A 20,187-nucleotide genomic window follows, 5' to 3' on the forward strand; every position below is an offset into this window, starting at 1 on the left:
ACCGGAAAGTACCGCCGTGTAATCCATTTATTTCAACAAAGTAACTGTATTCTAAATACCACCTTTTTAAACGGTAACTGTAACGGAATACAGTTACTCATATTTTGTATTTTAAATACGTAACGGCGGTACATGTATTCCGTTACTCCCCAACACTGGTTATATTAAATATAAGAGAAAGAGAGAACTTTAAGAAATTAATATAGCCACTACAGTGACCATCAAAATGATGAAAAAATATTGCCGTAAACAGTTTATTTTGCGACACCACGAAACAATAGACGTTTTTATATCGTCATCCGATATATATCGTTATATCGAACAGCCCTATTCGAAGATGCCCTATCGCACTGTTGAACTGTTAACTTTATTACTGCATAATTTATTAAAGTTAGTTTGAAACAACTTACATGTCATGCCCTGAAAAGTACAGTAGTGTGTCATGCTTCCTCTTTTCAGGTGTTGGAGTCCAGCTCAAAGGCAATGCGAGTCATGGCACTCAGATAATCCTGAATAGAAATCTATGGAAGATCTGAGCAACAGCAAAGAGGATGGGAGAAGCAAAACAAAGGGTCAAAAATGTTTTTTAATCTTTATTTTAAGGCAAAGTCATCAGACTTTTGAAAGATTTTTCATTGTGTTAGTGTGGTGATTCTACACGTGGTTTTTACTGACCACTGAAATTAAAGCTGATCATTCCTTAATATAACTTTCCAGGTTATAGGGTTGGAGAAGGACTTTTGTTTTGGATCTAAATATGTTAAACCAATGTAAATAACATAACAGTATAAACTGCATTGTAGAGGTGAAGCAACTGACGAGTCATCTTGTAATATCACCTGTTTTCTGCTGTCTGTTGTTAAATTTTGTGCAGATACAAATTTGTCACATATTTGATAGTTTTTATTTTCCCTTGTGAGGAATTTTCTGTTTTTGTTTTGTTTTAAATCACTTCAAGGTGATCTATTTGGGGTTTTAGACCATTAGTCGAACATTTGAAGATGCTACTTAGCATTGTTGATCAATTAAACTGACTGGTTGGTAGTGGAATGAAATTTAAGGCAACCTATGAACCAGAGTGTTTACTCAGCTGTATGGCTTTATCCCATTTAAAGTCCTAAAAGAAACAGTAATTGGATTTGTATTATTGTCATAGGCTGACTCAAAGACTGCCATTAACTGATGCACTTATTTTACAAGAATCATCAGTAACAAGCCAGCATATCAGTTATTTCAGGCTTATATGCATATGTGGCAGACAGCAAAGTGCACACTGCTGAGCATAGAAGAGGTTTGTAAGAGCCAGACAGCACAATGAGGGAGCTTTCATAAAGCACAGTACACTGTGTTCAGGTCGAGACATTATAAGAGAGAGAGAGAGAGAGAGACGTGGCACTCAAACAATCCTGAATTTAAATGCATGAGTGAATTTAGCAGGAGTAATAAAAATCAAATCCTTCCAATCCTTATTTCAGATAAAAGTCAGCAAACCTTTTAAGCAGTTTTGATCAGATTTTGCTTGAGATTCCATACATGCAGTTTTTGTGTCCTGTAACCACCAACATTACAGTTAATTGAAATAATGCTTGAAAATAAATGTCCACATATCAAAATCTAGCTCAGGTGTAGCTCCTGCAGCTGATGAGCATGTATCTGCAAGTCCCAGCACAGCACAACCATTATGCAATGGTTTAGGTCATTGTGCAATGAAGACAAACATCACACAGTTCCCATTTCTGAAATCTGAGCTTTAAGTTTGTGATGTGGTCATTTCCAACTTCCAAATTTCTGACTTTATTCTGAGTCTAAATCTAAAAATCAGGGAGGGCACAACATGTTACCATTGCATTTAAAAGCATGTTTTGTTCCTTAGTTCTTTTTACAGTTGAAACCACAACATCCCCTCAGTATCTGTGTACTGAAGCTTTCAGCTCTACCACATGATGCCCCTCAGCCATTTCCTCTTCTGCACTCGACGTCACCATTGAACTCTAAGCTTGAACTTCTCCAGAAATGGACCTGAAGAAAGTAAAGTAACTTTAAATTTTTAAGAAGTGTGCAGCAGCCAGTGTTACAAGAATCACAGCATTCGTCGAGGAAAGAATGGATTTTCCTAAATATCAACACACACTATGGTTGTTTTGTATAAACACAATGAAAATGAAAAGAGGCAGTGAGGTAAACAGACCTGAAAATATACCACAACCCTCTTCAGAAATATAAGCTATGTTGTAATTAAAAAAAAAAAAAAAAACTGTATAAAAAATAAGCCAAATCCACACAGAGAGAAAGCACACAAATGAGCACACAATGAATGATGCAGCCACTATATCAAAATCTAAGGGAAAGGAGAGGACTATTTATACATATAAGGTAATCAGGGAGCAGGAACAACTGGAGGAATGATACACAGGTACAGACAATCAGGACAATGAGACAGGGGAAGATGTAAAAATCAGTCATTTTTAAATTTTTACAGTACTCAATTCTGGAAGTTCAGACTGAGGAGGACCCTGGGAAGTCCCTGGACACTTTAATGGCCAATGATCTGTTAAGAAACAAAGGAGATTTTAAACCCTGTTAGTCATCAGAAGGTTTCACCACTTTAAACTGGAAGGAAGTGAAACTCGATATCACGTAAGTAAAATATACAGCTGCCATCGTCAGCCAGTCCAGGTTTAACATGTAGCCTTCATCACATAAAGTACTGTGGGATTATCAAGCAACAGAGGTAGGAAGAGCATTAATTTACTCTCTATTATAGACCTATACTACAGTAGGTAAAAGGTAACGCCCTGTGTACCTGACACCAGTGCTTCTCCTACTGGTAAAAACAACTATCTGCAAGTTTTATAGTTTACTTAATTTGCACTGTTCTTGTCATTTAATTGTCTGGACTGCTTTTTCTAAATAAGGCAGCATTTTTCATTCATGGATCTGATCATGTCTAATTTCAGACTCTTACTTTATTGATGTTGTGATCATTATTTACGTTTTGCTGTGTTTAGACGTTCAGATTCTTGTGGATGTCTGATATGATTTCCAGTCATTGTGTGGCCAAAAACCTGAAAGGTTTAAAAGGCCACCATGACTTCATTGTCTACAAGTACTCTAAACTTAAAAAAGATCAAGGATATTCACAGCAACAGTTTATTTGTAACAAAATTAGCTAAAATAATATTGTGTAATGTGCATTAAACTTAAATGAAGTAAAGTAAGGTCATTTGTGTTCAAGTGTTTAATTTTTAAGTAAAGACAGCATGTCTAATTTTAGTGTGAAAGCTGCAATATAGTTTGCTGCAAACACTCAAAATGCAGCTACAAAATAAGTTCAGTTAAATTGGGTATCATAAATCTTTTAGCCAACATCAGCTGACACAACACCAACTTTCCCACGGTAAATGCTGAAATCAAACGTTTTACTTCTCAGTGCCCACATCATTCTTGTGTAACATGTCAGCAGCAAGCCTGGATGTTTTTTTAAAAAAAAAATCTGCATCTGACTTAAGCAATGCTGTGGATGACCCTTCTGTCCCCAAATTAGAATTATTGCAGCTATTTGAAACCAAATATATGAGTAGAAATATTCTTTTAGTAGCTTGGTTACTGATTTTACTGACGTTCTCGTGTTTTATTGTATTTTTTTAAACCTTGCACTTTCCACTTGTGCACAACTGATGTTTACTTGAGTTTAACTTTTACATTTGGTTCCTCTTTTGTCACTGACTTTCAGTTTTTACCAGAATGTCAGCAGACTCCATCACTTCCAAGGAGACACAGCATGATCCCGGCTCTGATGTCCCCTCAGCATCGATGCATTCCTACCAAGGAGAGCCGCCTCCAGCCTACTCTGAAGCCCCACCAGTGTACAAACCACCTCAAATCTCTCGTTATGAGTCTTTCCATGACATAAACCCACAGATATCATCAGAAACAACTCCGCTGATGTCCTCATCTTCCTTTGATGACGAGATAGTGAGGAAAGGGTTTATTAGAAAGGTTTGTACGCTACGTTTTGGACGACAACTCTAAGAATCCACCATAAATGTTGAAAATCTTTCTGAGACATGTGCGCCAAGTACTCTTTTTATTTGCTGCAACACAACAACACAAAACTGCTTTCTTTTGTTGTTGTTATGACCAGTAATTTTAACTCCATTTAGCTATAAAATAAGTAATATTATGCACCTTAAAAAATCTGACTAAATTAAATGAGTAAGTAAACTTTCTTGCCCCTGAAAAATGACATATTATTCTATATTCTGAAACTGAAAATAACACAAAAGCTCATAAATGTAAAGCAATTTTTAAAACTAAAAACTAGACTGAAACAATAAAAGAGGAAAAGAATCAAAAAGGAATTAAAACATACAAAACTTAAGTAACCCTGAATTTCACAGCCAGTTACAGGAAGCCGTAATGGCACGTCAACATAGCAGCCAGATGTTTCGTCGGGTCTACTTTCACACAACAGCCACTTGGAGTGGGAGAAGTTGGGTGTTTCAAATCCTGTTTACTTTTAGGGAGCTGTTTTAAAAGCTATGCTCTGCAATCAATTTGATTTTATGAACTGGTAACTGCAGCACGTGGTATTCACATGTTACAGTTGGCAGAATCAGGAACTATTTTGTGCCTGTTTGCTGAAGATTAAGGAGGCTGTTTCTCTCACTTTCTTCCTGAGCACAAATAAGTAGATTTGAGAAAAGAGAGAAGTCAAACTTATTTTCAAGGACCACACAAGCATCCTTGAATTTCCACGCTCTCCCTGAGCCTGCAAGGATCCTTACCGGGTACTCCAGCTTTCTCCACAGTCCAGAGACCCACACTTTGGTTAACTGTTGATATTAAACTGGCCAAATGTGATCGGCTGCTACTCTGTTAGGCTGGCCACAGAGTAACAACCTTTCCAGGTTGTATCCTGCCTCTCACCCTGTAACAGCTGGGATAGGCTTCAGCTGCTAAGTGACCCTGAACTGGATAAGTTGAAGAAAATGAATAGATGATCAACATACAGCCCAATTTGATCTCAAGTGGGACTAGCCAGTAAAGAAATTATATAATAACTCATCTTTATTTTAATATAGAGAACTAATAACTAATGTTATTGTTTTAAAAACAATAACATTTAATGAACCCTGCTTTTGCAGATGATAAGCAGCCTGGTAGACCTTAAAAAAGTGTAATTTCAACAGTATATCTGATTTATTGTACATTATAATTCACAGCGACTGTTGAAAAGCACAAACTCTTCACATTTACAGGTTTCACGCACTAAACATTGATAGTATTTCACTCTGTGATTGAAATAACTTCTCGAGATCTAAAAATACTCAACTTTTAATATTCTTTGACTCCAGTGTGATGAAGTTGGTGTTACCTCACCAGGTACTGAATGCATTTTCCTGAAAAATCAAAGATTTCTTTGGGCCATCCTGGGGGCTGGTCTGGGGTCTTTGGTGAGCCAGCTCTGGCCCCAGAACTGCATGTTTGACACCCTGTTTATAATATTTCAAAGCAGCCTCTGACTAAGGCAGGAAACAGCTGATACTGCTGGACTAGTTCTTCTTTGTTAATGTGAGTTAAAGTTAAGGAAAAACATTTGCAGTTTTCTTTTACAGTGTAGTTACTTAGTAATAAAGTTGTAATTTAAAAAACAAAACTCAGCCTTTTCCCTTTTCCTGCACAGGTTTTTAGCATCGTGACGCTCCAGCTGCTGTTCACCTTCACTGTAGTGTGCGTGTTCACCTTCTCCAGCGTGGTCAAAGAGGCAGTGCAATCAAACATTTGGGTCTATCTCAGTTCCTTCATCGTCTTCGTTGTGGTCGCCATCGCCCTCACTTGCTGCAAGTCCTTCAGCCAGCATCACCCGTGGAACATTGTAGCACTGGTGGGTCACAAATAACAAAACCATGTACCAAATGGATATGAAACACGGCACAGTCACATTTTGGAAAGAGAAGTGAAATACTTTGGTCATGCAGTCAGGATGGCACCTCAGCTTGTGAACCACTTAACTGAAAACTAGAAGTTAAAGTATAAGTGCTAAGTGCTCAGCAATAACTTTTTTAAAAAAAGGAAATAAAGGTCAGAATAAGAACAACAGCAAAAAAAAATATATATCAGTGATGACCTTTGTCAAAGATTTAGACTGCCACAAACAGATGGTAAATGTTCTGGCACTTATGTAGCACTTTTCTATTCTAACTGAACACTCAAAGTTTGCTTTTTACATTTTCCAAAACAAAACCTCTAAAGTTTTCTCTAAAGGGCAGCAGATTCACTGAGTGATTTGAGGTTTGGTTGGCATGTTAATTTAGGAAAGGCTCTTCCTGTTGTTGTTGTTAAATACTGCACGTACAGCAGAGCAAAACGCAAGCAGAAGCTCACTGCTGCACCTTTTCTTTTAAAAACACTCATTTAGTGCATTCGTGTCTGAATGCATGGCAAGTGTATGAATGAGTGTGTATAAGAGAAAAAGAAAAAGCCTTAAACCAAACCTGCTCAGGTGTTCTGCTTTCTTATCTAGGTCACCTCAACCCAGCAATTCCTGGAAGAGACTGGCAAACACAACAAACTAGAAAAGCAGAGGCCAAAAGGCCACATTGCCCGAATATAAAAGTTTGTTTTTTCAATGTCGGAAACAAGCATCCATACCTGAAAACCACGTTCACACAATTTCTTCCTGGCCCCATGTTCTCTTCTGTTTTCATTATTCGATATGTTCTTATTTTTATTTTATTTTATTTTATTTTATTTTTTTGAGTGAAAATAAGTGGAAAATGCGTTTCACGTGTTCTGGAGATGTTTAATGCACTTAATTTTCTACCTCCAGTTTGTTGTCACCGTGAGCATGTCATACATGACGGGGACCATCGCCTCCTTTCACAACACCACTGCTGTGATCCTCGCTATGGGAGTAACGCTGGCCATTACTATCTCAATCATCGCCTTTTCAGCGCAGGTGAGACCGTCAGACTGTGCAGAAGCGCTGCATTTGAAAAGCTTTCTTCTTCTTCTTCGCCAAAGCAGAGTGCAGATTTCTCAGCTGACTTTGAAGTCAAAACTCTGAAAAGTTTCTGTAAAGAAAATCCACAGCACATCAGAATGACACAAAATGCATGCAGTGGAAAATGTAACGTGAAAGGGAAGCTGATTAACTATTTGGTCATAGATGCTGATATTTGTAAGACTGATATCGATATTTGGTTATTCAAAAATCGAATATTCTGATATTTCAGATATTTTTTTTTCTTTCAGACACATGAAACATAAATAGATTCCCCTAACATTCATTATCTGCAGTTATTTATTTACTGCTTTAGGTTCTGCCCGACTCTGCTTGGATCAGGGTTGTTTTGTTTGTGGCGTTTCCAACATGTGTTGCCAGCAGGGAGTTGCAGGTTGCCCTCTGGTGGACAAACTATGCAACTTCACTACTCATACCATGGTTGAAGGCTTCCATTATTATATATATATATTTTTTTACCTTTTAAATTTTCATTTATAAATACCGATACTGATCAGCCCAACCAATAGTTTTTTAATTCTCCCCTCTATTTTTTAATGATTAAGCAATCTTTAATTTTAAAGAAAATTATAAATCACTGGTCCCGGCTCCTTCAGTGCAAACATTTGCTAATTTTGCAGGGTTTTTTTTATATCACAGTAAATTTAATATTGCTCATATTGTAGATTATTTCTCATCCAAGACATTTAAATACATCAACATAGTCCCTTGGAGAGTATGCAAACACTTTTTCCTTACATTTGAAAGATCTGAAATGCCTTATTTTATGAGACTCTCATATGCTTCAAGATTCAAAAGATTAATATTTCACATGTTCATTTCATGTCACATGGTTACTGTGCACTACAGAAAAAAAATCTAAATAAGATTAGACACTGATAGATTATTCAATAATGACATTCATGTCTTTATGTCTTTCTGTTATTTGCAGACTCGCTATGATTTTACTTATTGCAACAGTGCTTTGTTGATTCTGGTCGTGGACGTCGCCATGTTTGGGATATTTTGCACCTTCTACTACAGCTACATCGCTGAAGTTATCTATGGATGTCTGGGAGCTCTGTTGTTTTCATTGGTGAGAGAAGGAAAAAGATCCAGTAAGGTCCACAGGTTTTCGAACGATGACACTTTTGAAATACAACAACAAAGAGTTTCAGCTTTAATTCAAGGAGTTTAAATAAATCTGCATTAGCTGTATTTTGTTTAATTTAAAATACAGTATGGTATTAGTGTACAGGGGAAAAATTACACAATGTGTCAATGTCCAAATCCTATAGACCTTGCTTCAAAGGATAAAAGTATTTTACAGGAAAATGAGTCACACAATTAGACAACACTTTTCTCACAATTCTCTTCAGGTCTCATTGCCACGTGTCACAATTTTATATATCTTTCATATAAAATGGCTTTTATGTAATAATTTGATCACATTTTTCTCACCCTGGTCTAAATCTCCTCCTCCTCTGCCTCTCTTAGTACCTGGTGATCGACTGTCAGCTGGTGATGGGGAGGATGGCCTACAGTACAGATCCAGAAGATTACATCAACGCTGCTCTCAGAATCTACCTAGATGTAGTCCTAATTTTCCTCTACATCCTGGGGAGGAGGTGAAACTGCATATACAAAACAAACGGACACTTCAGACTGTGGATTAAAATGTCCTTTATCATTATGTACTGTATATAATCTCCTTGCATCATGTCACAAAAAAAAAAAAATCAATGTTTGCACAGAATCTTGTCTTTGTCTCAGATTTAAATCCATTAAAAATCAAACAAACAAAAACACCACACTTTATGTTGAGTCATTTTTTTTATTCCCACTCTTCAAAATTGAAAAACCTTCATCCTCATAACAGATCCAGAAGAATATTTGTGTTACAACAAACACCTACACTAAAACCATCCTACCCTTAATAATGATAATGAGACCTTCAACTGATCCAAGGACGTTTAGTAATATACATATACAGGGACAAAAAGTAGTGCAAAAGGTTTTGTGTATCCTCTCCATGTCAAAGAGATACATTTAGTATAACAAACCTCTGTCGAACAACAGCTTTTGATACCAGGATATACATGATACCAGGATATAAGAGAAACTGTAGAAAATCCAAGAAAAAGTTGAACTCAAAGTTGATGTTTTCCCTCAGTTGGTCCCTCATGGTTTCCTCAGACACTCATTTATATATGGAGATGCAGAACCTTTAGCAAATCCTGCTGCCAGCATCAGTGATTATTTTGAGTTATTTCAACCAGCAGTCAATTCTAAATAAGATGTCAAAGAAGTGAAAATGCTGGCACTAATCCCAAGATGGGGAAAAAAAATCAATCCATATGCAAGATTTTCCTTTTTAATATAATTTATTGTATAATGAAACATCCACTAGTCATGCCTGTGATGATGCATCTACAGTTTTTGTCTTGGGAAAGACCCTAAAAAAATTCATTATATTATCAAAACAGCTGTAAATGATTTTTCTCAGTTGAGCAATTGCTGCAGCCTTATATGAATGAGTGTTTTCAGGTGTCCAACCCCCACCCATGCCCCAAAACATAGAAGTTAACGCTACATGAAGAATGACCAAAAAAACCTAAACATTCATCCATATTTCACAAAGGCACACAGTTCCCAAGGCTTCACCACAGTGATGAGTAGTTAAACTTTACACGCAGCAGGTACCTCATGCGAGTCTGTGCAGGATTGTAAACGATGAACTCGTTGTAGAGGAGGGAGTAAGCGTTAGATTTACCCACTCCCGTTTTCACGCCAGGCCCCATCGGCACCGTCACACCGTCCCTGAGAAAGAAATCGAGAAACAATAAAATAAATCCGTGGGATTAACACAAATGACCTTTGTTTAAAATTTCTTCTAGGTGATTGTAACAATTTCTTCCCAAAAAAGGAAAACATTCTGCACTCTTTGGCTTCAATTTCTTTTTTTTTTCTTCGGGTATTTTTAGGATCTTTGGGGATCCATCCTCTTAACTCCTTCTCCAGTTCAGAATCATGGGAAAGCTCAATCGCATCCCAGCTATCTTGGAGCGAGGGGCAGGGCACCTCCAATCTATTAAAAGGCCAACACAAGACAGACAACCACTCACATTCTTATTTATCGCTAATTTAGAATTACCAATTAACCTAACAAGCTGAGGAAGCGCACATAGGGAGAGCATGCAGACTCCAGCTGGCCAAGAGACTCACACCCAGGACCTTCTCGCTGTGAGGCAACAGTGCTAACCACTACACCACTATGCCATCCATCTTTGGGGATGTTTTGCAAATCACTTAAACTGCAGTCAAACAGTGTGCAGCAGTATACTACAATTAATTTGCAAATAGAATAAGCTCCGTTATCAAACCTTGGGCTTGTATTGGACAAATGCAGGGCTGCTGTTATTATGCAAGTGATAAAGATATGTTCCAAACCTCCTGCTAATTTTAACAGAATTAGGTACATCATGTGAAGATTAAAGAGCATTTTAAGGCATTAAAAAAAACTGCAGTGAAAAGTCGTAAACTAATTTCTTCAGCTTCAGGTAACTTACTAACAGGACAGGTGCAGTTTGTTAATACCAGTCTAACAGAATATAAATACTGCTCATGGCATGTAGGTTAAATGTAGGCCTAAGGTGAGACTTGTCACTATATATAATGACAGAGTCGTTATAGTGGAAACAGGATTCAGTAATTAACAGGCCTTAATGTAGGACTGTAAACCGTGCGTTAATATTTTGAAATTACTTTCTGTAGCATTCTTGTTTTTAGCATTCTTGTTTTTAGACAACTCAACAACAACAAATAAATATGGCTCTAAAATGTTCACACTGCTGAATCTTCTCTATCGTTTTTGTAGATTGTGACTATGAATTTGTTCACTGGTAAATGGAGTGCATTGAGGGAGCATCGTTCTAGTCTCACTGACTACTCACAGTGACTTCAACCCAGTGTTTCAAACACATCGATTTTATATGGGGCACAGTTATGTGAACACCTCTTCAATATTTGGCAATTTATTCAAACTTGTTTTTTTAATCCATCTGAAACAATTCGGATGTTGCTAACCACCTACCCCTGGCCCTTTCCTGCTGGTCTGTTTCTCATCCAGCTACATCTCCAGTGAGTTTGAAATCCAACCATGGGATCACAGTTAGACATTTATACTGCTTATTCTTCACAAAGTGGGTCAATCTATTGATGCATGCATTCATTTTCTCCCACTTATCCAATTCAGTGTCAGACAAAGGCTGGAGCCTATCCCAGCTGTCATAGAGCAAGATGCACCCTGGACAGGTTACCAATTACATTTAGAAACTATTCGTATTATTTAATAAATTATTTGAGAAAACTTTGTGCACCTATTTTCACGCCTACACACACCACTACCACAACAAACACTGCCACCCACCACATTCATATATGCTACGGTTTTATTGCAGCCTTACAGGCTCCTTACACGCTCCTTACACACCTAAGGGATTTAGGAAACTGTGACAAGCAGACTAGAGAAGCTATGAGTGTATAACCCCACAGACTGCAGCAGTTTCAACCATCTAATAAGGTCATAGCAAACCACAAACAAACTGCATTTTCTATCATGGCAGGTCAGACTTCATTTTCACAAATGGAGCTAAACACATTCACTGCTGTGTTTCATGCTCAGCTGACTGGTCTGCAGTGAAAAACAGAATTTGGTGGAAGCTATGGAGGAGAAGCGGCACAGCAGGAAAAACTGCAGAATAAACAAGGGGAAAGCAAGGCCAGTGCATTAACGAATGAGTCACCATGTAGCCAGCAGAGTTCAGCATTCAGTATTTTGACTTTCATTTAAGTGGTCTCACTCCAAATTGCCTCTTTCTGTAACATAAACATCTGACATTTATATGAAGTGCTTGAACATGGCCCTCAGTAGAGAGGTCTAAGTAGATTAGATAAACAGCTTAGGTAATCTATACAAGCACTATGGGGTACAAGGGTCTCTGAACTAAATGCATCACTTTAAATCAGTGCTTCCCACACAAATTGAGCTTTAGACTTTACTTCAGTGGGCTCCACAGGGACATTAAAGCTGCCTAAGTGTATTCTGTGTTGCTTTTTAGCATTTCTTTTATTTATTTTGCCCATCTATTTACAATATTCCCTTCCTTTTGTTTTAAACGATAAGTGATCTCTACACAATTTTCCTGGCCCTTCCCATGGTGTTTTCCCACCAGCAGGGTGTCGTTGTCCTCTTTGGTGTCATTCAGCTGCTCTCCAGAGAGTCTGTTATCCTGGAGTAGTACAGACTACAACAGCAGCTGGTAATGACAGTTCCTAGACAGCTCTGGAAACGTGCTGTAAGCTCAGCAGCTAACCTAACTCGCAGCAGGTGGAGAACTGCTTCACTGAACTTAGAGGTTGCATGCATCCCGTCTATACTGTCCTTGAATGAGCAGTGCTAAACAAGATAGGCAGCTGTGTTTTGAGTGAGCTAAAACTTACGAAGGCCTTGTTTTAAAGCAATGGACCAAATAACTGAGCAGTAACTAGCCTGTGTTAAATATATCATTATAATTAGAAAGACTTACAGTGTGACAGAGTTTTTAGGGTCAGGTCCAGTCTGTCCCAACCCCTTGGTGCTGTGTTTTCCAGCAGGCAGATTGTTTGCTTCATAGTCTGCATCCAGCAGCTCATTAGATTCTCCCAGAGCGACCTGTGGGCAAACAGATTATGAATATTTATCAGTGCTGCATTATATTTAAGCCACTACACTTTGCAGAGGAATTTTTCTGGGTATCAAATTCAACTTTTTTGGCTTCCTACGGGTCTCTACCTGAGACCTCAGCAGTAAACATCCTCATTGCAGGATCAAAAAAGTATCTGGATATGCGTATAACTACAAATTATAAATATAACTGTTCAACCTGCAAAAACAAAACTTCATTGCAGATTACAGACAAGACATTTCCTTGGCAGCAAATTTAAGAAATTTGGAGGCCAGAGCAGCTGCAACAAAACTTTAATAATGAAAATGATTAATGGCAACAAACAAAAACAAACAAACAAAAAAAAAAAACCACCCTTACTTCACAAAGTAGCAGCAGTCCAACATTGTTGTTCTGGTTGGCAAAGCAGTAGTTGGCACTTTTTGATGACATGTCAGCAAAGTAGATACCTTTACCAAACTGAGTGAAAGAGAAATGAGAAAATGTAATATACTGATGTGACTTCAATTTCAATGCCTGAGATAATTTCATTTTGAAAATTGATAAAATGTTAAAGACTCCTTAAAATGTAATTATTTAGATCAATTTTACTGATTTTTTCTTAAAAATGTGTTTCACTTCTGTTACATACAAGCTGAGACAAAGTCAAACTGTGTATATTTTATTTGTCTTTCATTCTCTCACCGAGGTTCCTACACCGTTTAAAAAAATTAAAATCAAGACATTTTTAAGACACCAATGAAGAACAATGATGATAACAATATGTACTGTAAATATTCAATAAATATTGAATATTTAATATCCAGGGTTTCCGCTAGTGTACTGCAACCCATGTTGGACCTAAGACTGGTCTTAAGGACTGGTCTTTTTGAATTTTGATATTCCATCCTACCATGTAACCAGTAACAGGAGCTTCAGGGGGGGCCACTCGAAGTCCCTGACTGAGGATGCCGACCCAGTTAGACAGACGGGAACCGTGCCACAGCAGAGTCCTGGCAGACAGGTAGATGGTTAGCTTGGCTCATTGTGAAAGAAAACATAATTTTCATTGACATCAATGTTGGATTTTTATCAAGGCAAACGTGCAACAAAATAAATTGGATTTTGAAGTCAGCTTTAAGTCATAAAGCAGTAACAGTATTTCTTCTTACCTGTTACTTAACTGTGACAGGAAACTGTTGCTCTCTCCGTCTCTGTCCACTGAGAAAATGTCAAGCACGGTCATGGTGTAGTCACAGTGGGTGGAGGCGTGAGTGGTGTGCAGATACTGCTCTATCACCTTCACACAAAGAGGAGGAAAGTTAGCTCGATGCAAAATGCTGAAAGGAATCCAAGATAATACTGAAGACTAACAACTACACAAGTTCTAGTGTGAATGGAAATGTAGTCAGCCAAAGGAAATCTCCATGGTACCTACTCAATATCAGTCATTTCACTGTGAGATATATGCACGTTATCTCTTGATTACATTAAACAAAATTTGCCACCGTTTACAGAGCAGTGCCCCACCAGATAGGTATTTTAGTCTAAGTAAAAATAAATAAATAAATAAAAAAACACATTAAAAAGCTAGTATTTCCAGCATATCAAATATTTTTTTTATTTTAATTGAAATCATAACAACAGAGCCTGTGCTGTTTTCACATTTGGAAATGATAGGAGGTTTCACAAAATCAGCAGCAGCAGCTTCTGCTGACAGACAAACTATCTGTGTTTGCAGACAGACCTTCCTGACATAGTGTCAATTAGTTTAGTTAGTGTAAACATAAATTAACTAGCAGTCAGAAGGTCACAAGTAGTCTGTTCATCCTGCTGCCAAAAATAATATATGAGCCCTGACAGGTTTGGCATTAATAAAGTAACACCAGCAATTGCCCTACCAAGGAGAATATGATGAGAAGATTCACCACAAACTATCGACTAGTCAACACTGAGGTTGTAGCACTTCAAGTGAAATAACTACAAATGAATAAATTATTCTCTGTGCATAACGATTTAGATGCAGAAAAGTCTTAAGCAACTACATCGGCCTATCAAATTGTTTTGAGGCTAAGAACAAGTAACATCAATAATGTGACACGGTTTGGTAGAACTGGTTAGTTAATTATTTAAATCACACTGACCTTGTACTCATTGCTGCTGGAGTCCAGAGGCTGCAGTTTGCACTGGAGGGAGTGATACTGTCTGTCCAGAGGATGTTCATCGCTGTCTTCACTGGACTTGACCATTTTTACTGCTATCTGGATGTCACTCAGTGCCTTTAAAACAGGGATGGGAGACATTGTTCAGTTAAGAAAAAAATTTTAAGCAAACTGAAAAAAATCAAAACATTTTACCTCCAAAAGGGCAATTTTGGCTTTCAGCTCTTCTTCTGTTTGGATAAGTGGGGGAGTTTTCAACCTATAAGGGTTACATCTTTTAGTTACAGCAAGACAGGAATCGGTGGTAACTATCCACACTCTGGTTTTGTCTAAAGTTTCATCCTTTTACCCAAAGTCATGTGGGATGCGGGTGTAAAATTGATTGCATGCTTCTAAAAGGTCACGACTACTCCCTTTCTTCTTCTTCAAGCAATCCTCGATCTTCTTCAGTGCTGAGTAACCTGCTCGGATCTGCTCTGGGGTCAGCTTGCCTAAAGGTAGAAAGGAAGAAAAATGTCAAGTCTGACACAGTGTATGGAAATACTGGTCACTCTGTCACCAACTTCATCTTCTCATTTAGTCAAATCAACCTATAATGATGAATTTGAGTCATACTGACCAAGAGGAGCTTTCTTGGTGTCAAACTTCATCTCCAGCACACACTCCTCCATGGCTTTCAGATCACAGATGAGCTCCAGGAGAGACTGAATACTTGAATCCAGCTTGGAGGTTTTCTTTTTTGGTACAGTATCCACTGTGGTCTGATTCTCCTCCTGGAATGGTGAAAAACATCCAAGAATACAATCTGACACATCCAACCTTTTAATTCAGTTCAGTTTTACTTATATAGTGCCAAATGACAAGAACAGTCAGCTCAAGGTGCTTTATATTGTAAGGTGAAACCCTAAAAAGATACAGAAAAAAAATCCAAACAATCAGACAGCCCCCATATAAGGAAGCAATTGGTGAAAGTGGGAAGAAAAAAAATCCCTTTTAACAAGGCTCGGGGAGGGGCGGCTATCTACTGTGATCTTTTATTGAATGTAACATATTTCTGAACATATTTCTCCAGTGCAACTTCTGCTGACAGAAGTTTCAGCATTATAACACTTAAAGACTCCTTACTACAAATCTATGGTACAATTCTTCAACAACAGAGATGACAGTTATCCGGCCCCCAAAGAGCTAATTAGGACCCAGAGATGCTAATCAGCTCAGGCCTCTGGACTGAGGTGTTTATGAAGCAGTAATTTTGTGGCTAGTAGTATGGCTTTTTTCTATTCACTTATATAGGAATTTCAAAGTAAGAACGCCCAGAGGCTTTGCCAACATGGCTGCTAAATGCCAAGAATGACTTTTAGTAAGACTTTTCCTAAACGTACCTTTTCATTCGTGCTGTAGTCCATAAACACCATGTCATATTTTCCAGCTACTTTCTCAAAACTATCTCGATGCTCCCACTCGTTCTTGGTCTTCTCAAAGAACCTGCAGCAAAACAAACAAGTCGGAATTTCACCAAACACACATCCATGCAAGGCACCTGGAAAACCTTTCTTTTTCCACTGTCAGTCACATAAACTCACTTTTTCTTGAAGACATCTTTGGCCTTCAGCAGGTCTCCACCACAGGCCGTAAGGCTGTTTTGACCTACTTTACCCACTGCAGAAACAAATGATAAAAATCAACAAAATGCACAAAGGTGGTACAATTTCTGCAAAATGACAAATATTTTCAAACAAAAACTGTCAGTTGACATTGAACATACCCCTGCCCCATCTCATCCACACACTGTAAACCTTGGAGCTGTCGTCCTCCAGCAGCTGGATCAGGTAATATTTATTGTTGTTAAACTGAAGATTTGTCTACAAATTGAAACAAATGATGTTTACTGCAGGCTAAAAATTGGAAGCTAAAGCTAAAAAACTGAATTTGTGAGTTTTAAAGTGTTCACTTTTTCATTATTACCTATAAAGTACTACCTATACTGCTCCAGGACGAAATAATAATAAATGTTATTAAAGTGGATCTATCATGCTATCGCATATTTACTGAACAATGAGGTCAGCGTGTGCACAAATAATCCCTGTGAGCCAAAACCTCAGGGTTCAGTCTGCTCCAAACAGTCAGTTTCTGGCAGGTTTTTCAGCTCTTGACTTTAGATGATGTCGTAGACAGGGATAATCCCCTAGTATGACCATCTAAGGCACACAGCCCTAAAAAAAACTATAAAGATGGAACTGAGCATAGTTTATTTCCTTTTAATTGTGTTACCTGGTTGAGCATCACGTCGTAAACATCATTTCCTTCATTGTAAACATGAGCCTGAAATAGAATTATAAAAATGAGTTATGCAAATCAAAATAATCCCACCATGTCTGCATTCAGGAAATATAAATATTTGTATATAAAATATTTACTTTTTTGTGTTTAAAAAGAACAGATTTGCAATTATGTTAAAAAATAATTTAAACAGAACCAATTACTACTTCTTATATTTTCATGTAACAGTCATATGTAAATCTACTGACAATTAGGTAAGATGAATTTAATTATCTTCTAATTGTAACAATACTTCTCAGATTTATTGCTTATCTGTTTAGTGTGTGGAAAAATGCAATCATATATAAGGTATTCAGTTGAAAACAACCATTTAGAAAATGTAAGCTTCGCTGAAAGATTTATTTGTGTTTAACCAGACACTGATCAGAATAGTTTGTCACAAGAGGAACTGTAACTGGGGGAAAGCTTTGCCTTATAGCAGCCAGGTGTCAAACCACAAGCATGACTGACATGAATCGTGAGATTTATATATCGTGTGGATGCAGACACTGTACCTTTCCCAGTTTGGCTTTACATTCAGAGTCTACTGGTGCTTTTCCCTTCATGACCACTGTCTTCACAACTTCTGTTCAGAACACATCAAACACAAAAGAGTAGTGAGGTGAAGAAACATCTACAGTTCAGATGCAATTCCATGCTCACCTGATCCTTAAAAGCTTTAAAAGTTACTGTGCTTTGATAATGACCAATATTGTCATGGCTTTAAAATTTTGTAAGTATATATAGAAATTAGATCCATGTTACCTTCACTTTTTACTTCTTCTTTGGCTTTTTTGGGCATTTCTTCAGTTTTTGTCTGTCTCTTGCTTTGTCCTCTCCTCTTCTTAGCTGCAGGCTGCTCTTCTGTGTCTTCCTCTTCCTCTTTAACTTGAGCTGGTTTCTCATTATGAGCAGCAACGTCACCAGCTTCATTCGGACTTTCTTAATAAAACAGGACAAAACAGGAAAGACTGTGAGTACCTCCAGGAATTCAGATTTTTCAGTTAAATTTAAACTGAAATAAACTATATAAATTTCATGAAATTATGTTTTAGATACCATTTCTACAAAAGACATTTATTTAAAAATGAACTAAACTGCAGTTAAGAAAATATCAAGCAACACAATTTAAAAATGAGGATTTATGAAAACAGAACACAGGGAGCAGGGAGGATGACAGAAAACTCACATCAAAAAAACTAAAACAAAGTGATGCTGTAGGAGACAACAACAGACATATGTGGTGTAATACATAATTCGCACACCTGCTTTTACAGTCTGACAGCGAATTTTCCGTTTGTACTTTGTGACAGGATTGATCTGAACCATCTTCTTCAGATCAACTTCATAGGCTGTCCCCGAGCCCAGAGAGAGAGTGACAGATGTTTTCCCCGAAGAGACGGCCGAGTCCAAGACGGCACAGGCTGATGGAGAGTATGGTTCCCACTGTCTTTTATCTCCCATCCACTGCCACACTGATTAGAAATACACACAGAAGAAAATCTAACTCTTACACAGTGGCCTTTTAGAGATCAGAAACAAGTCTTTAAGTTATTAAAACTCTGTGTGTGTAATACCTGTTTTAAACTTTCTTAATTTTTGTCCCCTGACAAATACCAATCATATTAAAATAAAAAAGTATTAATGCTGCTGTTGTTTAAAAAAATGAAGCTTTCTGAAGTATGGATAAACTGGAAAATAGTAAAGAGAAAAATAAAACCAATACATGCTTCTTTTTTTCCCCTGGAAGATGCAGATAGCTGTCAAACATTTTAGGTTAATTTTAACAGAAGCAATACAAAGAGTGGCTGCAAAAAAAATCAGCCTTACTTTTAAAGGGAGCTCATTACACTCGAATTCTCCCCTTAGTTTAACAAATGCATCAGAACAAACTGTTTTTTCTCGCCTTCATTTCAGTGCAAACTCCCTTTATTCCAAGTTTGTTCTGATTGGCTGCTCTAGGCAAACAGAAGGTTTGAAAAGTAGCATGATCATGTTTGGGTTAACCCTCTCCCTGACATCACCTGGAACAAAAATTTGAGGGAAAATGTCAAAAACTAAATGTTTACAGTAATTTAAAGCATAATCATTTCTACACACATTGGCATCATTATTTTAAAATTAAAGTGGTCATATTTGACATAAACATTCCAGAATGTTAGCAGTATATATTTGACAGAAAGCAGGTCACATTAGAAAAGACCCCTTCGCTTTTGGTATGCAATAAATGTAGCTTACAACAAATAAATACTTTTTTTATTGGTCGTTTTAACCGCTCACTTAGGAACTTATTTTACCTGAAATTTTAGAAGCGCAACCGGATTTATCAGCAAACCGAGCTACAAAAAATGTTTTCTTTGTTTTTTAAGTTGACAATTTTTTTTATTATTATTTCACACAGACAGTACCGGTGTCTGAATTATGAGTGAAGCTTCATAATATTGATCTTCATGCTGTCTCCTGTCCGAACATGTCCACAGTTCAATGGCGTAGTTACCCTGCAGCAGCTACAATATTATGCTAATAAGACACACAGACCTGTTTTTGACTGGGTTTCTCCATTTTCTGGTGCACTCTCACATTTATTTCTCGAACTTCTCGCTCGCCTCATGGTGGGTTATTAAAAATAACTATCTGGCTGCTGTTAAAGGGGAACCTCAGCGATAACACTAAAACACGGCGGGAAACTTTTCCCCACCGTACTACTGTTTCCTGACCGGCAGCCGCACTGCAAACGATTGTTTCATGTGAAGACGAATCACTCCGCCGTGAAAACTGAAGCCATTGTTGTTTCCGGCGCGAAGGCGGTTAATATGACAACGATTTATATTAAACGCAGTTCAAAGTTTAAAATACATTTAGGTTTATATTTGTTTTAATTTAGTCCCAACTTTGTCTATGCTGTGGCCGAGAGGTAAACTTGATGTCGCAGATGCTGGACAGTAGGCGGAGTAGCACTCTTCGTTGTTCTCCTGAGGTGGGAACAGAGATTAGG

General features: G+C 37.6%; 2 protein-coding genes across 3 annotated transcripts; one reads left to right on the forward strand and one right to left on the reverse strand.

The window, feature by feature from the left end:
* Window positions 1-3,744: 3,744 nt before the first annotated feature.
* On the forward strand, window positions 3,745-8,710 carry si:ch211-284o19.8 (protein lifeguard 1). Its single transcript, XM_063461586.1, has 5 exons — window positions 3,745-3,999; window positions 5,687-5,887; window positions 6,833-6,961; window positions 7,959-8,102; window positions 8,504-8,710. Exons 1-5 carry the CDS (start codon window positions 3,745-3,747, stop codon window positions 8,636-8,638), a joined length of 864 nt encoding a protein of 287 aa, XP_063317656.1. The 3' UTR covers window positions 8,639-8,710.
* Window positions 8,711-8,857: 147 nt separating this feature from the next.
* On the reverse strand, window positions 8,858-20,056 carry parp2 (poly (ADP-ribose) polymerase 2). Of its 2 annotated transcripts, none has more exons than XM_063461583.1 (17): window positions 19,731-20,056; window positions 18,458-18,667; window positions 17,958-18,134; window positions 17,708-17,778; window positions 17,145-17,195; window positions 16,639-16,735; window positions 16,457-16,532; window positions 16,256-16,358; window positions 15,493-15,646; window positions 15,223-15,364; window positions 15,069-15,132; window positions 14,856-14,990; window positions 13,884-14,011; window positions 13,625-13,724; window positions 13,093-13,191; window positions 12,595-12,719; window positions 8,858-9,826 (listed from the first exon to the last, which is right to left on the reverse strand). In XM_063461583.1, the coding sequence occupies exons 1-17, from the start codon at window positions 19,801-19,803 to the stop codon at window positions 9,667-9,669; spliced, it is 1,965 nt and encodes a 654-aa protein (XP_063317653.1). In that variant the 5' UTR covers window positions 19,804-20,056; the 3' UTR covers window positions 8,858-9,666. The 2 variants fall into 2 exon arrangements, with proteins under 2 accessions (XP_063317653.1, XP_063317654.1); XM_063461584.1 differs by lacking the exon at window positions 19,731-20,056 and adding an exon at window positions 19,490-19,530.
* Between the last annotated feature and the right edge of the window lie 131 nt (window positions 20,057-20,187).

The sequence above is a fragment of the Pelmatolapia mariae genome, linkage group LG18 (assembly GCF_036321145.2).
Source record: "Pelmatolapia mariae isolate MD_Pm_ZW linkage group LG18, Pm_UMD_F_2, whole genome shotgun sequence".
Taxonomy (NCBI): domain Eukaryota; kingdom Metazoa; phylum Chordata; class Actinopteri; order Cichliformes; family Cichlidae; genus Pelmatolapia; species Pelmatolapia mariae.